The following is an 18,769-nucleotide window of genomic DNA, read 5'->3' as shown; positions in this document are numbered from 1 at the left end:
TAATTTCTCTGTCCTGCTCACTGTGACGGAAGCACAAGCTCAGTTCCATCCTTCAACTGCCACCAGCTGCAGCAGAAAGGACATGACCCCTAAACCCTTAAGCTGCCAACTTGATATAAATCTAGCAGAACAATTGGAGCAATGAATGGAGAGATCTCTGGATCCATATAAGGTACAGGGCTGGGTTAGAACGAAATTATGTAAGTTATGTAAGTTCTAAATTATGTACGATTTCCTTTTTTTTTTTTACATTAAAGATGGAACAACCCCTTTAAATGAAATCTGGCTGCAAAATGAATTACCGTATTATATGGGTCCATGTTCGATTTCAAACACCAGACACATTGCACTATGTTGTTCTCTACAGAGAATGAGGTCACGACATTTTTTGGTAAGTAATTAAGGCTAATGTCAGTACATGAAGCGTCTTCCAACATTACAGGGTTTTTTTGTAATCCCACAGCAACAAGTTTATTGGATCAAATTACCCCAAACAATTGCTCAGTACAGGACATGAAATGTAATCCAGGTTTTAAAATGAAGGTACAATAGCCTGCAGCTTACCCATTACTAGGAACACATGTAGAATCACACACACACAAGCAAAGCCAAAATTACGGGAAAAAAAATTTGAACACATTGTCCCCTGACGGTCATAACCAAGCACGACCCAGACAACTAGCGGAGAACTGTGTTGTGTCGTGGCACTCAATGAGTTAAAAGTTTGCAAAGAAAAAAAAAAAAATCTAACTATGTTATAGATGTACCATAGATAAGACCAGCGTGTAATAGACCACTTACCACAGAGGAAGCCCTCGGCAGTGCAGAATATCATGATGAAACCACGTCAGCTGAAATCCCGGTGCCATGCTGCAGGGAAGGCAGCGCCTGTCATCCTTCTGCTTGTTGCTTCAATGCACTCATCCAACACTAGTGAATGTATCGCGCTGTACAGTGCTCCTATTGACCTGCAGCAGCAGCACAAGTGCACGTCCAGCCCATCCGCTGCCACATCTTATGTAATGCCTTCATTCTGTTTTTTTTTCTTTAACTTACTCCAGGTTTTGGCTTCAATAAAGCCTCGTTCACACGTCAGTGTTCCACGTACATGTGCTTTACGTGTTCTCCACGGACAGCACGCGTCCCCATTCATTTTAATGTGTTTATTCACACATCAGTGTTTTAGCACAGTCCACGGGTCCGTGTTTTTAGCACGGATGCATGCTCTATTTTGTCCGTGTTCATGGATCCACCACGCCCATTATAGTCTATGGGTCCGTGAAAACCACGGATGCAACATGGATGCCATCAGTGTTTCACGGATCATTAGGAACATATGCTTTGAATTTTTTTTTTTCATCTGTGCAGTGTCAGTGAAACACGGATGACACACGGACAGCAAAAAATGGATACATGGATCCAACACGGATCCATCACGGACATCTTCACGGAGGTATCACTGACCACCTTTTAACGGATTTAAGCACGGACACGGATGTGTGAATGAGGCTTAGGCCGAATGCACACGGCCGCGAGCGGTCCGTGGTAACACGGGCTGGATTCCTGCTGAGAGCAGGAGCGCACGGCGTCATTGGTTGCTATGACGACGTGCGCTTCCTGCTGCCGCCGCAGTGCAGTAATACACTGGTATAGATCGTTCACATGAACGTGTGAAGCCCGTTTCGTGGACCGCAAATTGCAAACGGGCACTGTTCCGCAAAAAGATAGTGCTTCCGTAGTGTTCCGTTCCGCATCCGTGGATTTGCGGACCCATGTGATGCGGATTGCCCACGGAACGGTGCCGTGTATTGCGGATCAGCAATATGGGAACGGGACACCGACAGTTGTGTGATCGAGCCCTTAACTGTATAAAAAATAGCTGAACGTCTGGCAGCACCCTTTGGCCACCTGCACATGCTGCAGGATACGTGCGGTGTTCCAGCGTGGTACAGTACCAGCAAAGTGTATGAGATTACACAAATTGCATGTTCACTTTGCAGATTGTTTCCGTGCAGAAATTGACCTGCTGTGCGAATTACCAAACCTGCAGCATGTGAATTACATTTGCACATAAATGCGCACGAAAATTTGTGCGGATCTTATGTGCTATCACTCGCATCATGTGCAAGCGGCCTTAGGGTATAGCCACAGGTTTCTTGATGCAGTTTTGAAAGCCAAGTCCAAGAGTGAATTAAAAGAAGAAAAGGCGTATCTGTCCTTTATACTTTCTCTCCTTTTATGATCCACTCCTGATTTTGGCTTCCAAAACTGCATCAGGAAACCTGACTGTGTGACCATACCCTTAAGCCTCTTTCACACGGGCAAGATTTCCGTGCGGGTGCAATGCAAGACGTGAGCGCATTGCACCCGCACTGAATCCGGACCCATTCATTTCTATGGGGCTGTGCACATGAGCGGTGATATTCACGCATCACTTGTACGTTGCGTGAAAATCGCAGCATGCTCCTCTTTGTGCGTTTTTCACGCAATGCAGGCCCCATAGAAATGAATGGGGTTGCGGTGTGATTTTCACGCATGGTTGCTAGGTGATGATCGGGATGGGGACCCGATCATTATTATTTTCCCTTATAACATGGTTATAAGGGAAAATAATAGCATTCTTAATACAGGATGCATAGTACAATAGCGCTGGAGGGGTTAAAAAAAATAAAAAATAATTTAACTCACAATCTACACAACCTTGAACCCAAACCTGAACTTCTGTGAAGAAGCTCAGGTCTGGGTACCACAGTCAGTTTTTTATCACGCGCATGCAAAACGCATTACACATGTGCGATAAAAACAGAAAAACGGAACACAATCGCAGTCAAAACTGACTGCAATTGGGTACCTACTCGCACGGGTTTGCCGCAATGCACCAGGACGCAATGCACCGGGACGCATCCAGACCCTATCCGGACACGCTCGTCTGCAAGGGGCCTTATGCCTCATTCACACGTCAGTGTTTGGTCAGGAATTTCTATCAGTGATTCTGAGCCAAAACCAGGAGTGGAGCTCTAAACACAGAACAGGAGCAGATCGTTCCCTTATACCTTGTCTGTGGAGACTCCACTCCTGGTTTTGGCTCACAATCACTAATAGAAATCACTGACCAAAACACTGACATGTGAATGAGGACCTTAGTGTGTCTGCACACGGTGCAGAAAATCCACATGAAATCCGCACCAGAAACGCACAAAAACACATTTGGGGCATATTTGATGCAATTTTCCGCAGATCTGACCCTTCCATTGAAAAGGGTGAAATCAGCACAAGAAAAACAACAACTGACGTGCTGCAGATTTCAGAATCCGCACAGCAGGTCAATTTCCGCACCCAGGAAAAAGAAATGCATACATGGGATTTCATACAGTTTGCTAATACTGTATTATGCAGTGGTTTTTCAGCACCAACATCCGTGTGGAAAAAATGCGCGTAATCCGCTCCACGTGCAGGCACCCTAAGGGTCCTTTCACACATGAATTTCGCACTGGCCTATTTTTATCCATAAAAATGTCCAGAATAACCGCAGACATTTTTTTGGGCCACCTGTAGTTTTTGTAGCATATTTTTCAGGTGTTTTTTCAGGTAGTGGGGGAGTGTGAAGAATATCCGGATTTACTTCCTGCTATTTGGTACAGGAGTGGGCAGAGGAAATAAGGCTCCACGGGTGGCCCTGCTTCAAAGCGCGGCCACGTGTTTACATTTAACACCCCACTCTGGCAGCTCAGCTTCTCTGGGGGGCTGAGCTGGTCAACAACAACAAAGAAATTCTGTAGACATCATGCAAAGGAAGTTCATAAGAAATTATGAACTAATCGTACATAGCATAAATAAACCGTTTAGGTCTCGGCGATCCTGGGACCGAGGCAGGCGTTCTCCTGGTCTTCGTCTGTGTTCGGGATGCAGGGAAAGGGAGATACGGAAAAATCCAAGTAGGAGCCAATTAACGGTGCCATGTTTAGTCTTGAAGGCGGATCCGTGGGTATCAGAACCATTTCCCTAGGACCTTCCTGTGTAGCTATAAGCCATAATGGGTTTTATGGATCTTTGGTTACCAGGACCAGGAAGGGGCAGTGGAATCCTCCCAGGAAGAGGAAGGAGCGTGACCGACTAAGGTCTCGTGCACACGACAGTTGCCCTGCCGTACCCGTATTGCGGCCAGCAAACAGCGGGTCTGCAGTACACTGGCAATGGCCGTGTGCACCCTGCATCACATGATGTGGACCCATTCACTTGAATGGGTCCACAATCCGGAAGGTCGGTGCGGAACGGGGGCACGGAACCCCACGGAAGCTTCTGTGAAGTTTCTGTCTGTGCCTCCACACCGCGAAAAAGTAGTGCATGCAAAAGAAGTGAATGGGTCTATGATCCATATGCGGCAGCCCTACGGTCGGTGCCCGTGCATTGCGGACCGCAATTTGCGCTCCGCAGCCCAGGCCCGGCCAGCTGAGCCCTAAGGCCTCTTTCACCCGGGCGTCTTATTTTTGGCCCGGATAAGAGGCGGGTGCGTTGCGGGAAAATGCACGATTTTTCAGTGCAAAACATTGTCATGCGTTTTGCACTCGCGTGAGAAAAATCGCGCATGTTTGGTATTCAAACCCGAACTTCTTCACAGAAGTTCGGGTTTGGGATCAGTGTTCTGTAGATTGCATTATTTTCCCTTATAACATGTCCTATCTTTTTGTAGAACAGGCGGATCGCAGACCCATTAAAGTGAATAAGTCCGCGATCTTCTGCGGCTGCCCCACGCCCGGTGTTCGTGCATTGCGGCCCGCAATTTGTTCATGTGCAGGAAGCCTAAGCCAGCTTTCCTTTATAAATCTCCCAGTGTCATTTTTCTTTATGGTGTTTTTCCCCATAGAGAAGGTGTGTGAAAAAATAAAAACACCAAGTGCACCAGCATGCTGTTTTTTTCAACAAAAAAAAAAAAAGTGTCTAGAAAGGCATATAACCCCACCTAATGAACAAAAATGGCAGCAGCAAAAAACAATTGTGTGTCGTGTATTTATATTTTGCATAGACTTTCAGCTAACATCTGGAGCTGGTACTTTTACCACAAATGAACACACCAAAAACCACCACTGTAAATGAAAAAGTGCACAAAGCGCCATTAAAACCTATGTAATGAACCTTTCCTTAGTCTTCACACATAGTCTTTTCCAGAACTTTTTTATTATTTGTGCTGTTTTTTGCACATGCAGTTTTTGGTGTAGTTTTTGCTGAAAAAGAATGGCCAGCTCCAGATGTTAGTTGAAAGTCTATATAAAATACTGGACATACAAGTGTTTGTTTGTTTTTACAATTTGGTGGCTCTGAAATTTTTCGGAAAGAAAATGCAGTATGTTGAAGAAATAACATCTGAAAAAACACCATGAAAATGCATGTGGTATGGAAAAACCCCACAAGCGGTTTTAATGGTCAGAATAAATTTGTGTGTGAAAGAAGCCTAAAGTGGTTCCAACCATAGGAAGTTTAAAAAAAAAACAACTTACAACAGTCTAACATAATGAAAGCAGTAATACTCAGCTGAGCACTCCCCTGCCGCTCAATGCTGACGCTTCCCTGTTCCCCCACTGGCTTCCAACCATTTTGCTCTAGCAAAGATATGTCAGCCCATCAATGGCCACCGAGGTGACGCATCTCCGATATGGTCACATGTTGAGCTGACGAGTCATCCTGGGGCAGGAAGAACAATGACAGGCGGGGAAGCATCAGTAATAGGTAAAGTGAGTATTAGGCTCCTGCACACAAACGCATCTTTTGTCTGCATCCAATCTGGATTTTTTGCAGGTCGAATGCGGACCCATTCCCTTCAATGAGACCACAAAAGATGCAGACAGCACTCTGTTTGCTGTCCGCATCCGCACATCTACTCGATGCCGTCCGCAAAATTACAGAACAGGTCCAATTCTTGTCTGCATTAAGGACAAGGATAGGACTGTTCTATTAGGGGATGGCCGTTCCGTTCTGCAAAATGCCGAATGCACACGGCCGATATTAGTGTTTTGCAGCAAAACAGCCAACGGGTGTCATGGTTTTGGCCCGGATAAGATGCAGGTGTGTTGCGGGAAAATATGCGATTTTTCTGCGCGAGTGCAAAACATTTTAATGTGTTTTGCACGCGCGTGAGAAAAATCGGCATGTTTGGTACCCAATCCTGAACTTCTTCACAGAAGTTCGGGTTTGGGATCGGTGTTGTGTAGATTGTGTTATTTTCCCTTATAACATGGTTATAAGGGAAAATAATAGCATTCTTAATACAGAATGCTTAGTAAAACAGGGCTGGAGGGGTTACAAAAAAAAGAAAAATTATTTAACTCACCTTAATCCACTTGTTCGCGCAGCCGGCATCTCTTCATTCTTCAGGAGCTGGGTAAACGACCTTTGATGACATCACTGCGCTCCTCACATGATCCATCACATGATCTAACACCATGGTGATGGATCATGTGATGGACCATGTGATGAGCGCAGTGACGTCACCACAGGTCCTTTTCCTACTGCACAGCAAAGATGAAGACAGAAGAGAAGCCGGGCTGCGTGAACAAGTGGATGAGGTGAGTAAGATTATTTTTTATATTTTTTTAACCCCTCCAGCCCTATTGTACTATGCATTCTGTATTAAGAATGCTATTATTTTCCCTTATAACCATGTTATAAGAGAAAATAATAATGATCGGGTCCCCATCCCATTAGTCTTTACTTTATAACATTGTCAGATTTAAAAAAAAACTAAAAACAAAACAAAAAAAAACAATCAGAGTTTGGCCAACTGTTTATATTAAAAGACTATTGATGACCTCAGGATCAGATTTGTCCAACACTCAGCATACCTGTTTTAGACGCCGGTCTTATTAACCCCTATACCTGGCGGCAGATCCGCCAAAGTTATGACGATGCGCCAGCCTCTACATAACTTCAGTGGATCCTCCGCAACTTCTAAATGTAAGATAGTTTCCTAGCTGTCTTACATTTAGACCAATTTCTCTGCCTTCAAGAGGTATAGAAAATGCTAAATTAGACGGGCCTGCTGGCCCATCCCCTTCTCCGCGAACTTTTTTAGACCTACCATGAGAAGGGAGAAGTTGCAGATTGCAATCTGCACCAGAAATACGCTTCATTTAGGAGTATTTCTCTTTGATAAATGACCACCTATGTATGTAATGGTATTGCTTTATATCAAGACTGTAATTTAGTAGGGCTCCCATTCCTAGTGTTTGAATGGTGTATTAGTAGGTAAGGCTAGTTTCACACCTGCTAAAACAACCCGGCAGACCATTCCAACAGAGTTCTCCGAACCTGGCTTAGTCTAAATAGCGGGAATCATACTAGGTATAACCATGCAGGGTGCCAAAAGTTTTCCTTTGGGCTCTTTTTCTTTTTTAGAATTTTGAAAATGTAAAAGATGAAAATAAAAAATATGTTTTTCCTTAAAACACAAACAGAATGGGTCATCTTTAACTTTATGCCTTTTAGAGATCATTTCATCTTCAACTGCTGTTCACAGTAACAGTAATTGGGACCAGGGGTGCCCAAACTTTTTCATGACACTGTAAGCTTTCTTTTTTAAGCAGTTTATCCCCACAGTGCTTCTACACACACCTCCTCTTGACACTGGTTTGCTCCTCAAATATATATTGTTCTCTTTATCTTTGCATCTCTGGCTGTCTTTCCGTCCAGACTTGGTTCTCTGCATCTACACTCATTAATGTGTAGGCATCCACTGTCTCTACTCTGACTCATGTGTCTACAAACTAAACTCCTCCTACCTATGGGGAGAGGTCCACAGCCCCATCTAGTGGCACTGGTTGAAATGCATAAATACTTCATAAATCCCTTTTTGTCCTTTGTAAGAAATGCACATGAGACCCCTCATTCCAGTGGATGTCTGCCGTAGCCATGGGTCGCTGTATTAAGCTGTTTAGGATAAAATGCAGACCCTTTTTTCCATCTTAAATAAAATTAGAATTAACAAGTTACTTTTAGATTTTAATGTATGCAGCTGAAAACATAAAATCAACATTGTGCAGATACTCTAAGGCAGAAATCTGCCATTGATGTCATTTTATAGAAAAACAATCGTGTATCAGCTTTATCCTTCTTATCATTTCAGGTTCTATATTTAGTGTGGTTTTTCCAGGTATTCCAGGTGCCGGCAGAGGATAGCTATTTGGACAGTTGCTTTTTATTTGCCTTCTGGAGGATGTGATTAATTATTAACATGTTCAGTAGAGTTTGCTACATGACCGTTTCATAAGTAGAACAAACAGTGCCCCACCCAATTCTGGGAGACCGAGGAATGGCACACCAGGAACATTACAAGTTCACAAACACGTCTCTGGCAGCGAAACATATTTTCCAGTTTTCAGTAGTATTAGCCTAGAAGGTGCTTATCATGAGGGTCACAATGCAACTTTGTTATAACCGCCCTGTAAGTTCAGCTGTCAGCTTTTGAGTGGGAAAAAGGACAGAACAAAATGAAGTGAAACAGATGATTGGAATGTTCCCCAGTATTTCAAGAGATGAATATGCTGATCTTATGGAAGACCGTGACCGGCAGATGATGTGATTCCAAATGAAGAGGTACATCTGTAATGTCATGATGTGATGAAGGAAATGGAAGTAAGCTGGAAGCCAAAAACGGTGGAGTAGAGAAAAGCCAGTAGCAAACGATAACCCCTTCCTGACCAAGCAATTTTTCGATTTTGTGTTTTCAGTTTTCACTCTCTGCCTTCCCGGAGCTATAGCTTTTTTTTATTTTTACATTCACCTAGCCATACGAGGGCTTGTTTTTTTGTACTTTCTAATGGCACTACTTAAAGGGGTTCTCTGGGCTTTTAATATTGATGACGTATCCTCAGGATACGTCATCAATATCAGATCGGCGGGCTCCGACACCCAGCACCCCCGCCAATCAACTGAATGAAAGGGAGGCGCACGTGCCGTCTACCTTCTCTCTTCCTGCTCGCCTTAGACATAGCAGCAGCGAGCAGGAAGAGAGAAGGGAGACGGCATGTGCACACTGCGCGCACCTTCCCTTCATACATCTGATCGGCGGGGGTGTCGGACCCCCGCCGATCTATTGATGACCTATCCTGAGGATAGGTCATCAATATTAAAAGCCCAGAGAACCCCTTTAATATGGAATACAATGTAGTGGTAAGCTAAAAAAAAAAAATTCCAAGTGAAGTGGAATGGAAAAAAAACGTGATTCTGCCAGAGTTTTGTGGGTTTCATTTTTACCGAGTTCTCTATGTGGTAAAACTGGCCTGTTATCGTCATTCTCTGGGTCAGTACAATTAGAGCAATACCAATTTTTATAGTTTTTCTTATGTTTTAATACAAATACATAATAAAAAAAATTCCTTTGCACCGCCATAGTCTATATTTATATCCATATTAGGCTACTTTCACATCTTTTCGCTATTGAGATCCGTCATAGGATATCAATAGCAGGAGAAAACGCTTCCGTTTTGTCCCCATTCATTGTCTATGGCGACAAAACTGAACTGAACTAAACGGAGTGCACCAGAATGTATTCCATTCCGTTTGGTTGTGTTGTTGTGTGGCGAGGAGCAAGACGGATCCGTCCTGATAATGTAAGTCAATGGGGACGGATGTGTTTTCTTGGACGCAATAGAAAACGTATCCGTCCCCCGTTGACTTTCAGTGGCGTTCATGACGGATCCATCTTGGCTATGTTAGAGATAATACAATTGGATCCGTTCATAACGGTTGTATTATCAGAACGGAAGTGTTTTTGCTGATCCATGAGTGCTCATTTTTAGCAGGGTGATCTGTAGTGTATGACTTTTTGATCACTATTTATTCAATATTTTTTGGGAGGTGAATCAGCCACTTTCAGTTTTTTCCCATTACAGCGTTCATCTATGGGATAAATACTTTTAAGGCATTTGGAACATGATGATACCTATGATATTTTTGTATGGTTTATTTTTAATATGAGGAAAAGAGGGGTGATTCGAATTATATATTTTTTGCATATTTTTAAAAAACGTTTTAACTTTTTTTCCCCCTAGGGAACTTGAGCATGCAATCATCTTACATAGAAACATAGAATGTGTCGGCAGATAAAAACCCTTTGGCCCATCTAGTCTGCCCAATATACTGAATACTATGAATAGCCCCTGGCCCTATCTTATATGAAGGATGGCCTTATGCCTATCCCATGCATGCTTAAACTCCTCGGGCCAGATTTAACATGACTGACAGCTCACTCCACTTTCACATATGGCTAAAGTCAGTTTTAGCCAAGTCAGATTTATGATCGGCCCTTTAAGACTGTAATAAATGTGGTTTGACGGTAGCAGTTTATCCGTCAGTAAGCAGCTTTTCAAAAGTCGCACGTTTTTATGAAAAAGTCGCATGTTCTATTAAAAAGTCTCATAAGATAAGCATGGTCCTCACTGGAGTGAAGTTGCGACTTTTTTGCGACTTTTTAAAAAAGTCCCAATAGTAAATCTGTCTAGAGATTCATTTACATACGAAAACACGCCCACTTTCAGAAAACTGGCGAGCATAGTGCAGAGCAGAAAAAAGTCGCAAATTTGTGCGCAGTTTTAGCCTTTGGGACTTTTTTGCGACTTTTCCACTCCACAAAAGTGACTTTGCCTAATGATATATCTGGCCCCTCCACTGTATTTGCAGCTACCACTTCTGCAGGAAGGCTATTCCATGCATCCACTACTCTCTCAGTAAAGTAATCTCTTCTCATCATTGCTTCTCCCATGGACTCCCTATGTTCCTAGGAATATTGCTGTGACAGGCCTCGGAGCGTTCAGAAGGCCCGATTGTGCCCAGTTTAAAGGAGTTATTTAGAATCAAAAGAACATGGCTGCTTTCTTCCTGAAGTATGTATGTGTGTGTATATATATATATATTATAGTCTTCTTAAAAAAATTTAAGCCCTTAACTAACCAAAAGACAGGATATATAATTAAATATGGTAAGGATTTGTTACGCGTTAACAATGTTATTACTGATTTGCCACCAAGGAAGTTCTGTTTACAAACACTGTAATTACATAAGCTTTTCTTCCTTCAAACCCAGCTGGTATCCTTCATACACCGCTGCCTCCCGACCTCCCCTTAAACGTATCAAATATTCCCAGAACAGCCAAGCGCAACAATCGGCCTGCATAATTCAGACTTGTCTCTCCCATACATTCTCCACACCTAAATTAATGTGGTCTGCTTCTCCTCCTAGACATAAATGTCTGAGGTGGGATTCCTGCCTCTGGGATCCTGGCCTGTTGATAGAGCCCAGATGCCCTAGTACCTGTACAAGGAGGGTGGCTGCAGGTTGCCTGGTTTTTCCTGTCATAACCTTTGCCGAAAAGAGCCACACACATAGACAGCCACCGCTCCATTCAGCTTGCCTACTCCATCCATAGTGATATGGGAGACAGGGTACCCCCATTCTCCCAGAGGTGGGACCCTAACAAATGAGAAAATTATATTATATCTTGCAGCTATGTCATAACTTTCAAAAACAATGCAATCCATAAATACCGTATGTATGGTTTTATTATTAAAGAGCTGTCCACCATAAAGATCGGATATTAAAATAATGTTGCCGCTTGCCAAACATCATTCCCATTAACTCTAGGTTTGCCTTAGCATTAGGCGATTCAGCAGCCTGTTTCGGCATAAATGCCAGCTGTCGATCAGTCAAAAAATGCTGCATGCAGTGGTATTTGTCCGGCTGAACACCGCCAGATCCCTTTATAATCATCAATGGGGATCCGGAGCTGATTGGCAGTATCTGGCATAGTATGGTAAAATCCAGCATGGATATGGTAAAAGGCAGCAGAGAATTTTAGAAGGATTTCATAACGCTGTACCCTTAGGGCTCATTCACACAGCAGGTTTTAGGCCCCTTGCAGACGAGCGTTCCTCCCGCAGCGAGTCCGCAATGCAGCTCCCAGCCTGACCTCCCAGCGCTGCCGGGGGTCACTCACATAGCATTATATTGATTTATGATGCTATGTAACCCTTACAGTTCTGGAATGTATTGGATAACACTGACATAATGCTGCCAGTGTTATCCAATACATTCCAGAACTTTAAGGCCCCTTTCACACGGGTGAGTTTTCCGTGCGGGTGCAATGCACGAGGTGAACGCATTGCACCCGCACTGAATCCTGACCCATTAATTTCTATGGGGCTGTGTACAGCGATGTTTTTCACGCATCACTTGTGCGTTGCGTGAAAATCACAGAATCATAGAAATTAACGGGGCTGCGTGAAAATCTCATCGCATCTGCAAGCAAGTGCGGATGCAGTGCGATTTTCAGCATGCTTGCTAAAAAATAGTAAAAACATAACTCACCTCATCCACTTGATCACACAGCCAGGATCATCTTTGTTCTTCTTGAAGGACCTGCAAAAGGACCTTCGCTGACATCATCACCCTCACCACATGGTGATGACAACAGCATGGTGATGATGACAGCGAAGGTCCCTCAAGAAGAACAAAGAAGAGGATTACGGTTGAGCGATCAAGTGGATTAGGTGAGTTATGTTTTTATTATTTTTTAACCCTCAATTGACATTATACTTGCCATTCTGTATTAAAGAATGCTATTATTTTCCATTATAACCATGTTATAATGGAAAAAAAAATATAGTAAATGGGGTCCCGGATCATACATCTCTCGTCTCCTTAGCAACCATGTGTGAAAATCGCACCGCTTCCGCACTTGCTTGTGAATGTTATTACATTCATTTCTATTGGGCCTGCGTTGGGTGAAAAACGAAGAATATAGAACATGCTGCGATTTTCACGCAACGCACAAGTGATGCGTGAAAAACATCGCTCATGTACACAGCCCGATTGAAATGAATGGGTCGGGATTCAGTGCGGGTGCAATGCGTTCACCTCACGCATTGCACCCGCGCGGAATTCTAGCCCGTGTGAAAGGGGTTACATAGCATCATAAATCAATGTAATGCTATGTGAATCCCGTCAGGCAGGGTGCTGCGATGTGGACTCGCTGTGGGAGGAACGCTCGTCTGCAAGGGGCCTTACAGCGCAATTTTTACATTGAAACTTACTGGCAGCCGCAACATTTCTGCTGCTCGTTCATTTCAATGGGAGGCAGCGCTATGGATCATGGAGTGACGGCTTAAAGCCGGGGCCACACTGAGAACGGAACGGACATGTCCACGATCCTCACCATTGACTCCCAAAGAGATGTATGAGAGGCAGAAAGGCAGGTTTTCGTAGGAATGTCCGTGCCACAATTACACTGAAAAACCCGCCGTGTGTACAGGCCCTTACTCATTTCAGTCTGAGTAATCTGAGACAGACTTGACACACTTGCTGACAACCATATAATAGATGGCTTGCTGTTACAATGAGTAGCTGAGGTTTTATAAAGTATTCCGTTTACATACTGTCAAGGCTATCTTATGAACACAATGTTTTTAATCTTACAAGGACATAAACTGTGAAGCTTTAGGCTGGAGCCACATTACATACTTTATCATGTGCAGAACACAGGATCCAGTTGTAGAACACGAAACTCCCACAACAGGACCACTGTCCCCCCCCCCCCAGACTGCAGGGCCTGGGTATGAGCGCTACCTCTGCACCCCCTATAGCTGCACCCCTGACAGCTGCCATCTGTAGCAAGCAAGGACCATAGCAGCTTTGGTGAAGTCATAATCAGGGGCAGAAAAACAACCCACACCTATACAACTTTATATGTAGTAGTCTATTATACTAATGCAGCTTCACTAAATAAAGTCATGCAATGTAGGGCGTTAAAGGGAACCGGCCACCATGAAAATACAGTGCAGCAGGTTATAGAGCGTCGGAGCATTTCATGCTTTTTTGTTTATATTATTACACTGCTAGGCGGAGGCTTCCACCTAGCAATGTTCCTGGTGATGTCACCGGCTCTGATGGGCGGGCTCTAGCATTGCCCAAGCCGTTTTACAGGCTAGGCCAGTGTAAAGCCGGCCCATTAGTGCCGGTGACGTCACCGGGAACACTGCTAGGTGGGGTGAAGATGGGGATATGTCTGGGTTTAGCTCTGAACCCAGACAACACTGCTAGGTGGGGTGAAGATGGGGATATGTCTGGGTTTAGCTCTGAACCCAGACAACCCCTTTAAATCAATATTTTACTTTCATAGAAAATTATATAATCAATCTGCCCATCTCATCCTGCTCTACAACATGCTGTAGATTGCATTGCATGGTGACAGGTTCCCTTTAAAGTAATCTTTTCTTGAAATCCCACTGTTTCTATACTGGACAGGACACGGTGACACTCTACAATAAAAGCTCTATGAGAGGTCCATCCTGCTGTAATGGATATGTTTCTTGGTTACAGCTCACCAACCAAATCTATGGGAGCTCTTGTTTATGTTGAGATGACTTAGTGCCTGCAGGCTGCAGGGATCATCCATAATGCATGTGCAGATAGAGATCGTCCTGACCTCCCTTCCTTCGGGGAGGAGCGCCACATTCCAGGAGTGCTTCATGCATTTGGTTACGGCTTCCAGGGATGAAACTTTTTTCCAATAACAGAGGCCTGTGGCGGTCACACAGGTCAATGGCCACTGGCTCAATTGTGTAGCTGAAAATACAAGTTGTCCCTATATCAAAGGGAATTTTGCACAATCCACTTCATGGGGGAGGATACTTCAGCAACAATGATAACAATTCATAATTATGAATGTGACATTGTTCTTCACATGGTATTTCTCAAGACTGAGATTAACGATGAACACTAAGAACCAATATTTAGTTGTAAACTAGGAACACTGGCTTAAAGGGGTTGTCTGAGATTTTTCTGCTGATGGCCTCTCTGCAGGATAGGTCATCAATATCTGATTGGTTGAGGTCCGACTCTCATTTGGCTTGCTCTGGAGCTCTTCAATATACATTTTGGCAAAATTGATGGATCAATTCACATGACCCAGTGTTTTGTTCTCAGATAGGACAGCATAACACTGATGACAGCTTCTGAACTAAGAGCGGAATTAGACTGCCTGATTTTCGGGCAGATTATCACGAATGAACGTTCCGGCGAAAGCTTGTTCCTGACAATCTGTCTATCTGAATGCGCCAACAATCACCCGATGAACGAGCAAAACGCTAGTTCATCGGGTGACCCTGTCGTTTGTGAAGACACATCAATCATATGTGCTGTCTAAACAGCGATCTGCTGCCCAGAAGCAATGATTCTTTGAGGATGAGCGATCGCAATAGCGCTTCCTTGTCTTCATACAGGGAAGGAGATGGCTGCATGTAAATACAGTTGTCTTCTTCACTGAACGAGCAGCCGACTGTCGGGAAGGAACGCGTCCTTCCCGACAATCGGCTGTAACATTGTGCGGTGTAAACCTGCCTTAAACTATATTTAATGTACACCTCCCTTATTAAAAGGATTTTCCGAGATAGTTTAACCTCTGGATAGGTCATCAGTATCTGATCGGTGGTGGCTCTGACACCCTGGACCGCCGTTGATCAGCTGTTTGAGAAGGTACCGGCACGCGCAGTAGTGCCATGGCCATGTGATGTCCCGTTCATTGGTCACATAGGCTAGATGCAGCCCAGCCCCAGTGAAGTGAATGGGGCTGAGCTGCAATACCAAGTACAGCCGCTATACCGCGCACGGAGCTGTGTACCTGGTGAGCAGAGAGAAGGATACCGCGAGTGCCCATGCCCTCTCATACAGCTTATTGGCAGGTGTCCAGAGTGTCCGACCCCACCAATCTGATGATAGGCCATCAGTTAAAATACCTCAGAAAACCCCTTTAAGTTAACATGGGGTGTATGCTAATATTCAGTGCTGGTCTAGTTAACATATTGAACTTCGTTTTTCAGGCCGACAGCTGAATGGGGTTGAAAGGTGACAAACACCATAAAAATGCTGAGAGTGGTTGTTACTTCCCTTTTGTGAGGTTGTACAAAGTACATAACAAGCAGGGAAACCAATGCCCATAAGAGAAGGCTCCTACAGGACGCAACCATTCTGAATGCATATAGTGGGTCCCCCAAAATTTAGTAACTGGTAAAGATTCCTTATCAAGATTTCTTAGTGAATTATAGGGCTTGTCCAGTATTTAAAAAAACATGGCCAAAAAGCGCACCACACCTGTCTATGGGTTCCATTATTGTGAATGGGACTGAGCTGTAATACTACATGCAAGGTGTGGCGCTGTTTTTTTAGGGAAAAAATAAGCTGTTTTTGGCTATCCCATTAAATAAAATGTACCTAAAGCCTTGTAAAACACCATGGGGGTCATTTATCAACTGGTGTAAAGTAGAACTGGCTTAGTTGCCCATAGCAACCAATCAGCTCCCACCTTTCATTTTCCAAAGGAGCTGTCAAAAATGAAAGGTGGATTGTGATTGGTTGCTGTGGACAACTAAGGCTACTTTCACACTAGGGTTTTTGCTGGATCCGGCAGGGTTCAGCATAAACGCTTCCGTTATTGATAATACAACCGTCTGCATCCGGGTCAGTCATGAACTTCACTGAAAGTCAATGGGGGACGGATCTGGTTTTTATTGTGTCAGAGAAAACGGATCCGTCCCCTTTGACTTGCATTGGCGGTAATGCCGGATCCGTCTTGCTCCGCATCCCAGAACGGAAAGCAAACTACAACATGTTGCGGTTTGCTCTCCGGTCTAGGAACGCAACTAAACGGAACGTAATACATTTTGGAGCACTCCGTTCTGTTCAGTTCAGTTTTGTCCCCATTGACAATGAATTGGGACAAAATTGAAGCGTTTTTTTTCGGTATTGAGCCCCTATGACTCGATACCGGAAAACTTAAACGCTAGTGTGAAAGTAGCCTAAACCAGTTCTACTTTACACCAGTTTCATGAATGACCCCATATATGCCTGATTAGGCCTCATGCATACGACCGTTGTTGTGGTCCGCAAAAAATTACGGCTCGGGTACGGGCCCATTCACTTCAATGGGGCCACAAAAGATGCGGACAGCACTCCGTGTCCTATTCTTGTCCGTTTAGTGGACAAGAATAGGCATTTCTACAATGGGCTGCCCGTTCCGTAAATTGCGGAAGGCAGACGGACGGCTTTTTTGCGGATCCGTGGTTTGCGGACCGCAAAAAAAAAAAACTGAACGGTCGTGTGCATGAGGCCTTAGAAAGAAGTCAGTAAACGTGTGGCATGTGAAAGAAATCTAGGTTTTAGGCCTCATGCACACGACAGTTTTTTTTCACGGCCCGCAAAAACTGGGTCCGTGGGTCCGTGATCCGTGACCGTTTTTTCGTCCGTGGGTCTTCCTTGATTTTTGGAGGATCCACGGACATGAAAAAAAAGTCGTTTTGGCGTCCGCCTGGCCGTGCGGAGCCAAACGGATCCGTCCTGAATTACAATGCAAGTCAATAGGGACGGATCCGTTTGAAGTTGACACAATATGGTGCCATTTCAAACGGATCCGTCCCCATTGACTTTCAATGTAAAGTCTGGAGTTCTGTTATACCATCGGATTGGAGTTTTCTCCAATCCAATGGTATATTTTAACTTGTAGCGTCCCCATCACCATGGGAACGCCTCTATGTTAGAATATACTGTCGGATATGAGCTACATCGTGAAACTCATTTCCGACAGTATATTCTAACACAGAGGCGTTCCCATGGTGACGGAGACGCTTCAGGTTAGAATATACAAAAAAACTGTGTACATGACTGCCCCCTGCTGCCTGGCAGGTGCTGCCAGGCAGCAGGGGGCAGACCCCCCCCCCTGTTTTTAACTCATTGGTGGCCAGTGGGCCCCCCCTCCCCTGTTGTTAACTCGTTGGTGGCCAGTGTGCGCACCCCCCTCCCTCCCTCTATTGTTTTAATACATTGGGGCCAGTGTGCGCGCGCCCCCCAACCCCCCCTCTATTATTTTAATACATTGGGGCCAGTGTGCGCGCGCCCCCACAACCCCCCCCCCTCCCTCCCTCTATTGTTTTAATACATTGGGGCCAGTGTGCGCGCGCCCCCCCAACCCCCCCTCCCTCCCTCTCTCTATTGTTTTAATACATTGGGGCCAGTGTGCGCACCCCCCCAACCCCCCCCCCCCCCTCCCTCCCTCTATTGTAATCATCATCGGTGGCAGCGGAGTAGAAGATTTTCATACTTACCTGCTTCTTGCTGCTGCGATGTCTGCGTCCGGCCGGGAGCTCCTCCTACTGGTAAGTGACAGCAATGCGCCGCACAGACCTGTCACTTACCAGTAGGAGGAGCTCCCGGCCGGACGCAGACATCGCAGCAGCAAGAAGCAGGTAAGTATGAAAATCTTCTACTCCGCTGCCACCGATGATGATTACAATAGAGGGAGGGAGGGGGGGTTGGGGGTTGGGGGGGTGCGCACACTGGCCCCAATGTATTAAAACAATAGAGGGAGGGAGGGGGGGGTTGGGGGGGCGCGCGCACACTGGCCCCAATGTATTAAAACAATAGAGGGAGGGAGGGGGGGTTGGGGGGGGGCGCGCACACTGGCCCCAATGTATTAAAACAATAGAGGGAGGGAGGGAGGGGGGTGCGCACACTGGCCACCAACGAGTTAACAACAGGGGAGGGGGGGGGCCGCACAATGATATTCAAACTGGGGAGGGGGGGGGGGGGGGTCTGCCCCCTGCTGCCTGGCAGCCCTGATCTCTTACAGGGGGATATGATGGGGTTAATTGTACTATCATATCCCCCTGTAAGAGATCGGGTGCTGCCAGGCAGCAGGGGGCAGTCTTGTACAAAGTTTGCAGTGTATTCTAAC

General features: G+C 45.0%; 1 protein-coding gene across 4 annotated transcripts in view; it reads right to left on the bottom strand.

Annotated features, from left to right (window-relative positions):
• The window catches only part of STARD13 (StAR related lipid transfer domain containing 13), a 263,932-nt gene that overhangs the window by 132,345 nt on the left and 112,818 nt on the right, over positions 1-18,769 (bottom strand). Inside the window, exon 1 of one of the 4 annotated variants that reach the window (XM_044284957.1) lies at positions 802-913. The exons of the other annotated variants lie outside the window; for them this stretch is intronic. Within the exon in view, the coding sequence (XP_044140892.1) occupies positions 802-835 (34 nt within the window). The 5' untranslated portion in view covers positions 836-913. Of the gene's footprint in view, positions 1-801; positions 914-18,769 lie in introns of those variants that run through there. 4 annotated transcript variants of the gene reach the window in all.

This window comes from Bufo gargarizans, chromosome 3 (genome assembly GCF_014858855.1).
Source record: "Bufo gargarizans isolate SCDJY-AF-19 chromosome 3, ASM1485885v1, whole genome shotgun sequence".
Lineage (NCBI taxonomy): Eukaryota > Metazoa > Chordata > Amphibia > Anura > Bufonidae > Bufo > Bufo gargarizans.
The sequence above is the reverse complement of the archived record's forward strand: the minus strand, read 5'-3'. Positions and strand labels throughout refer to the sequence as shown.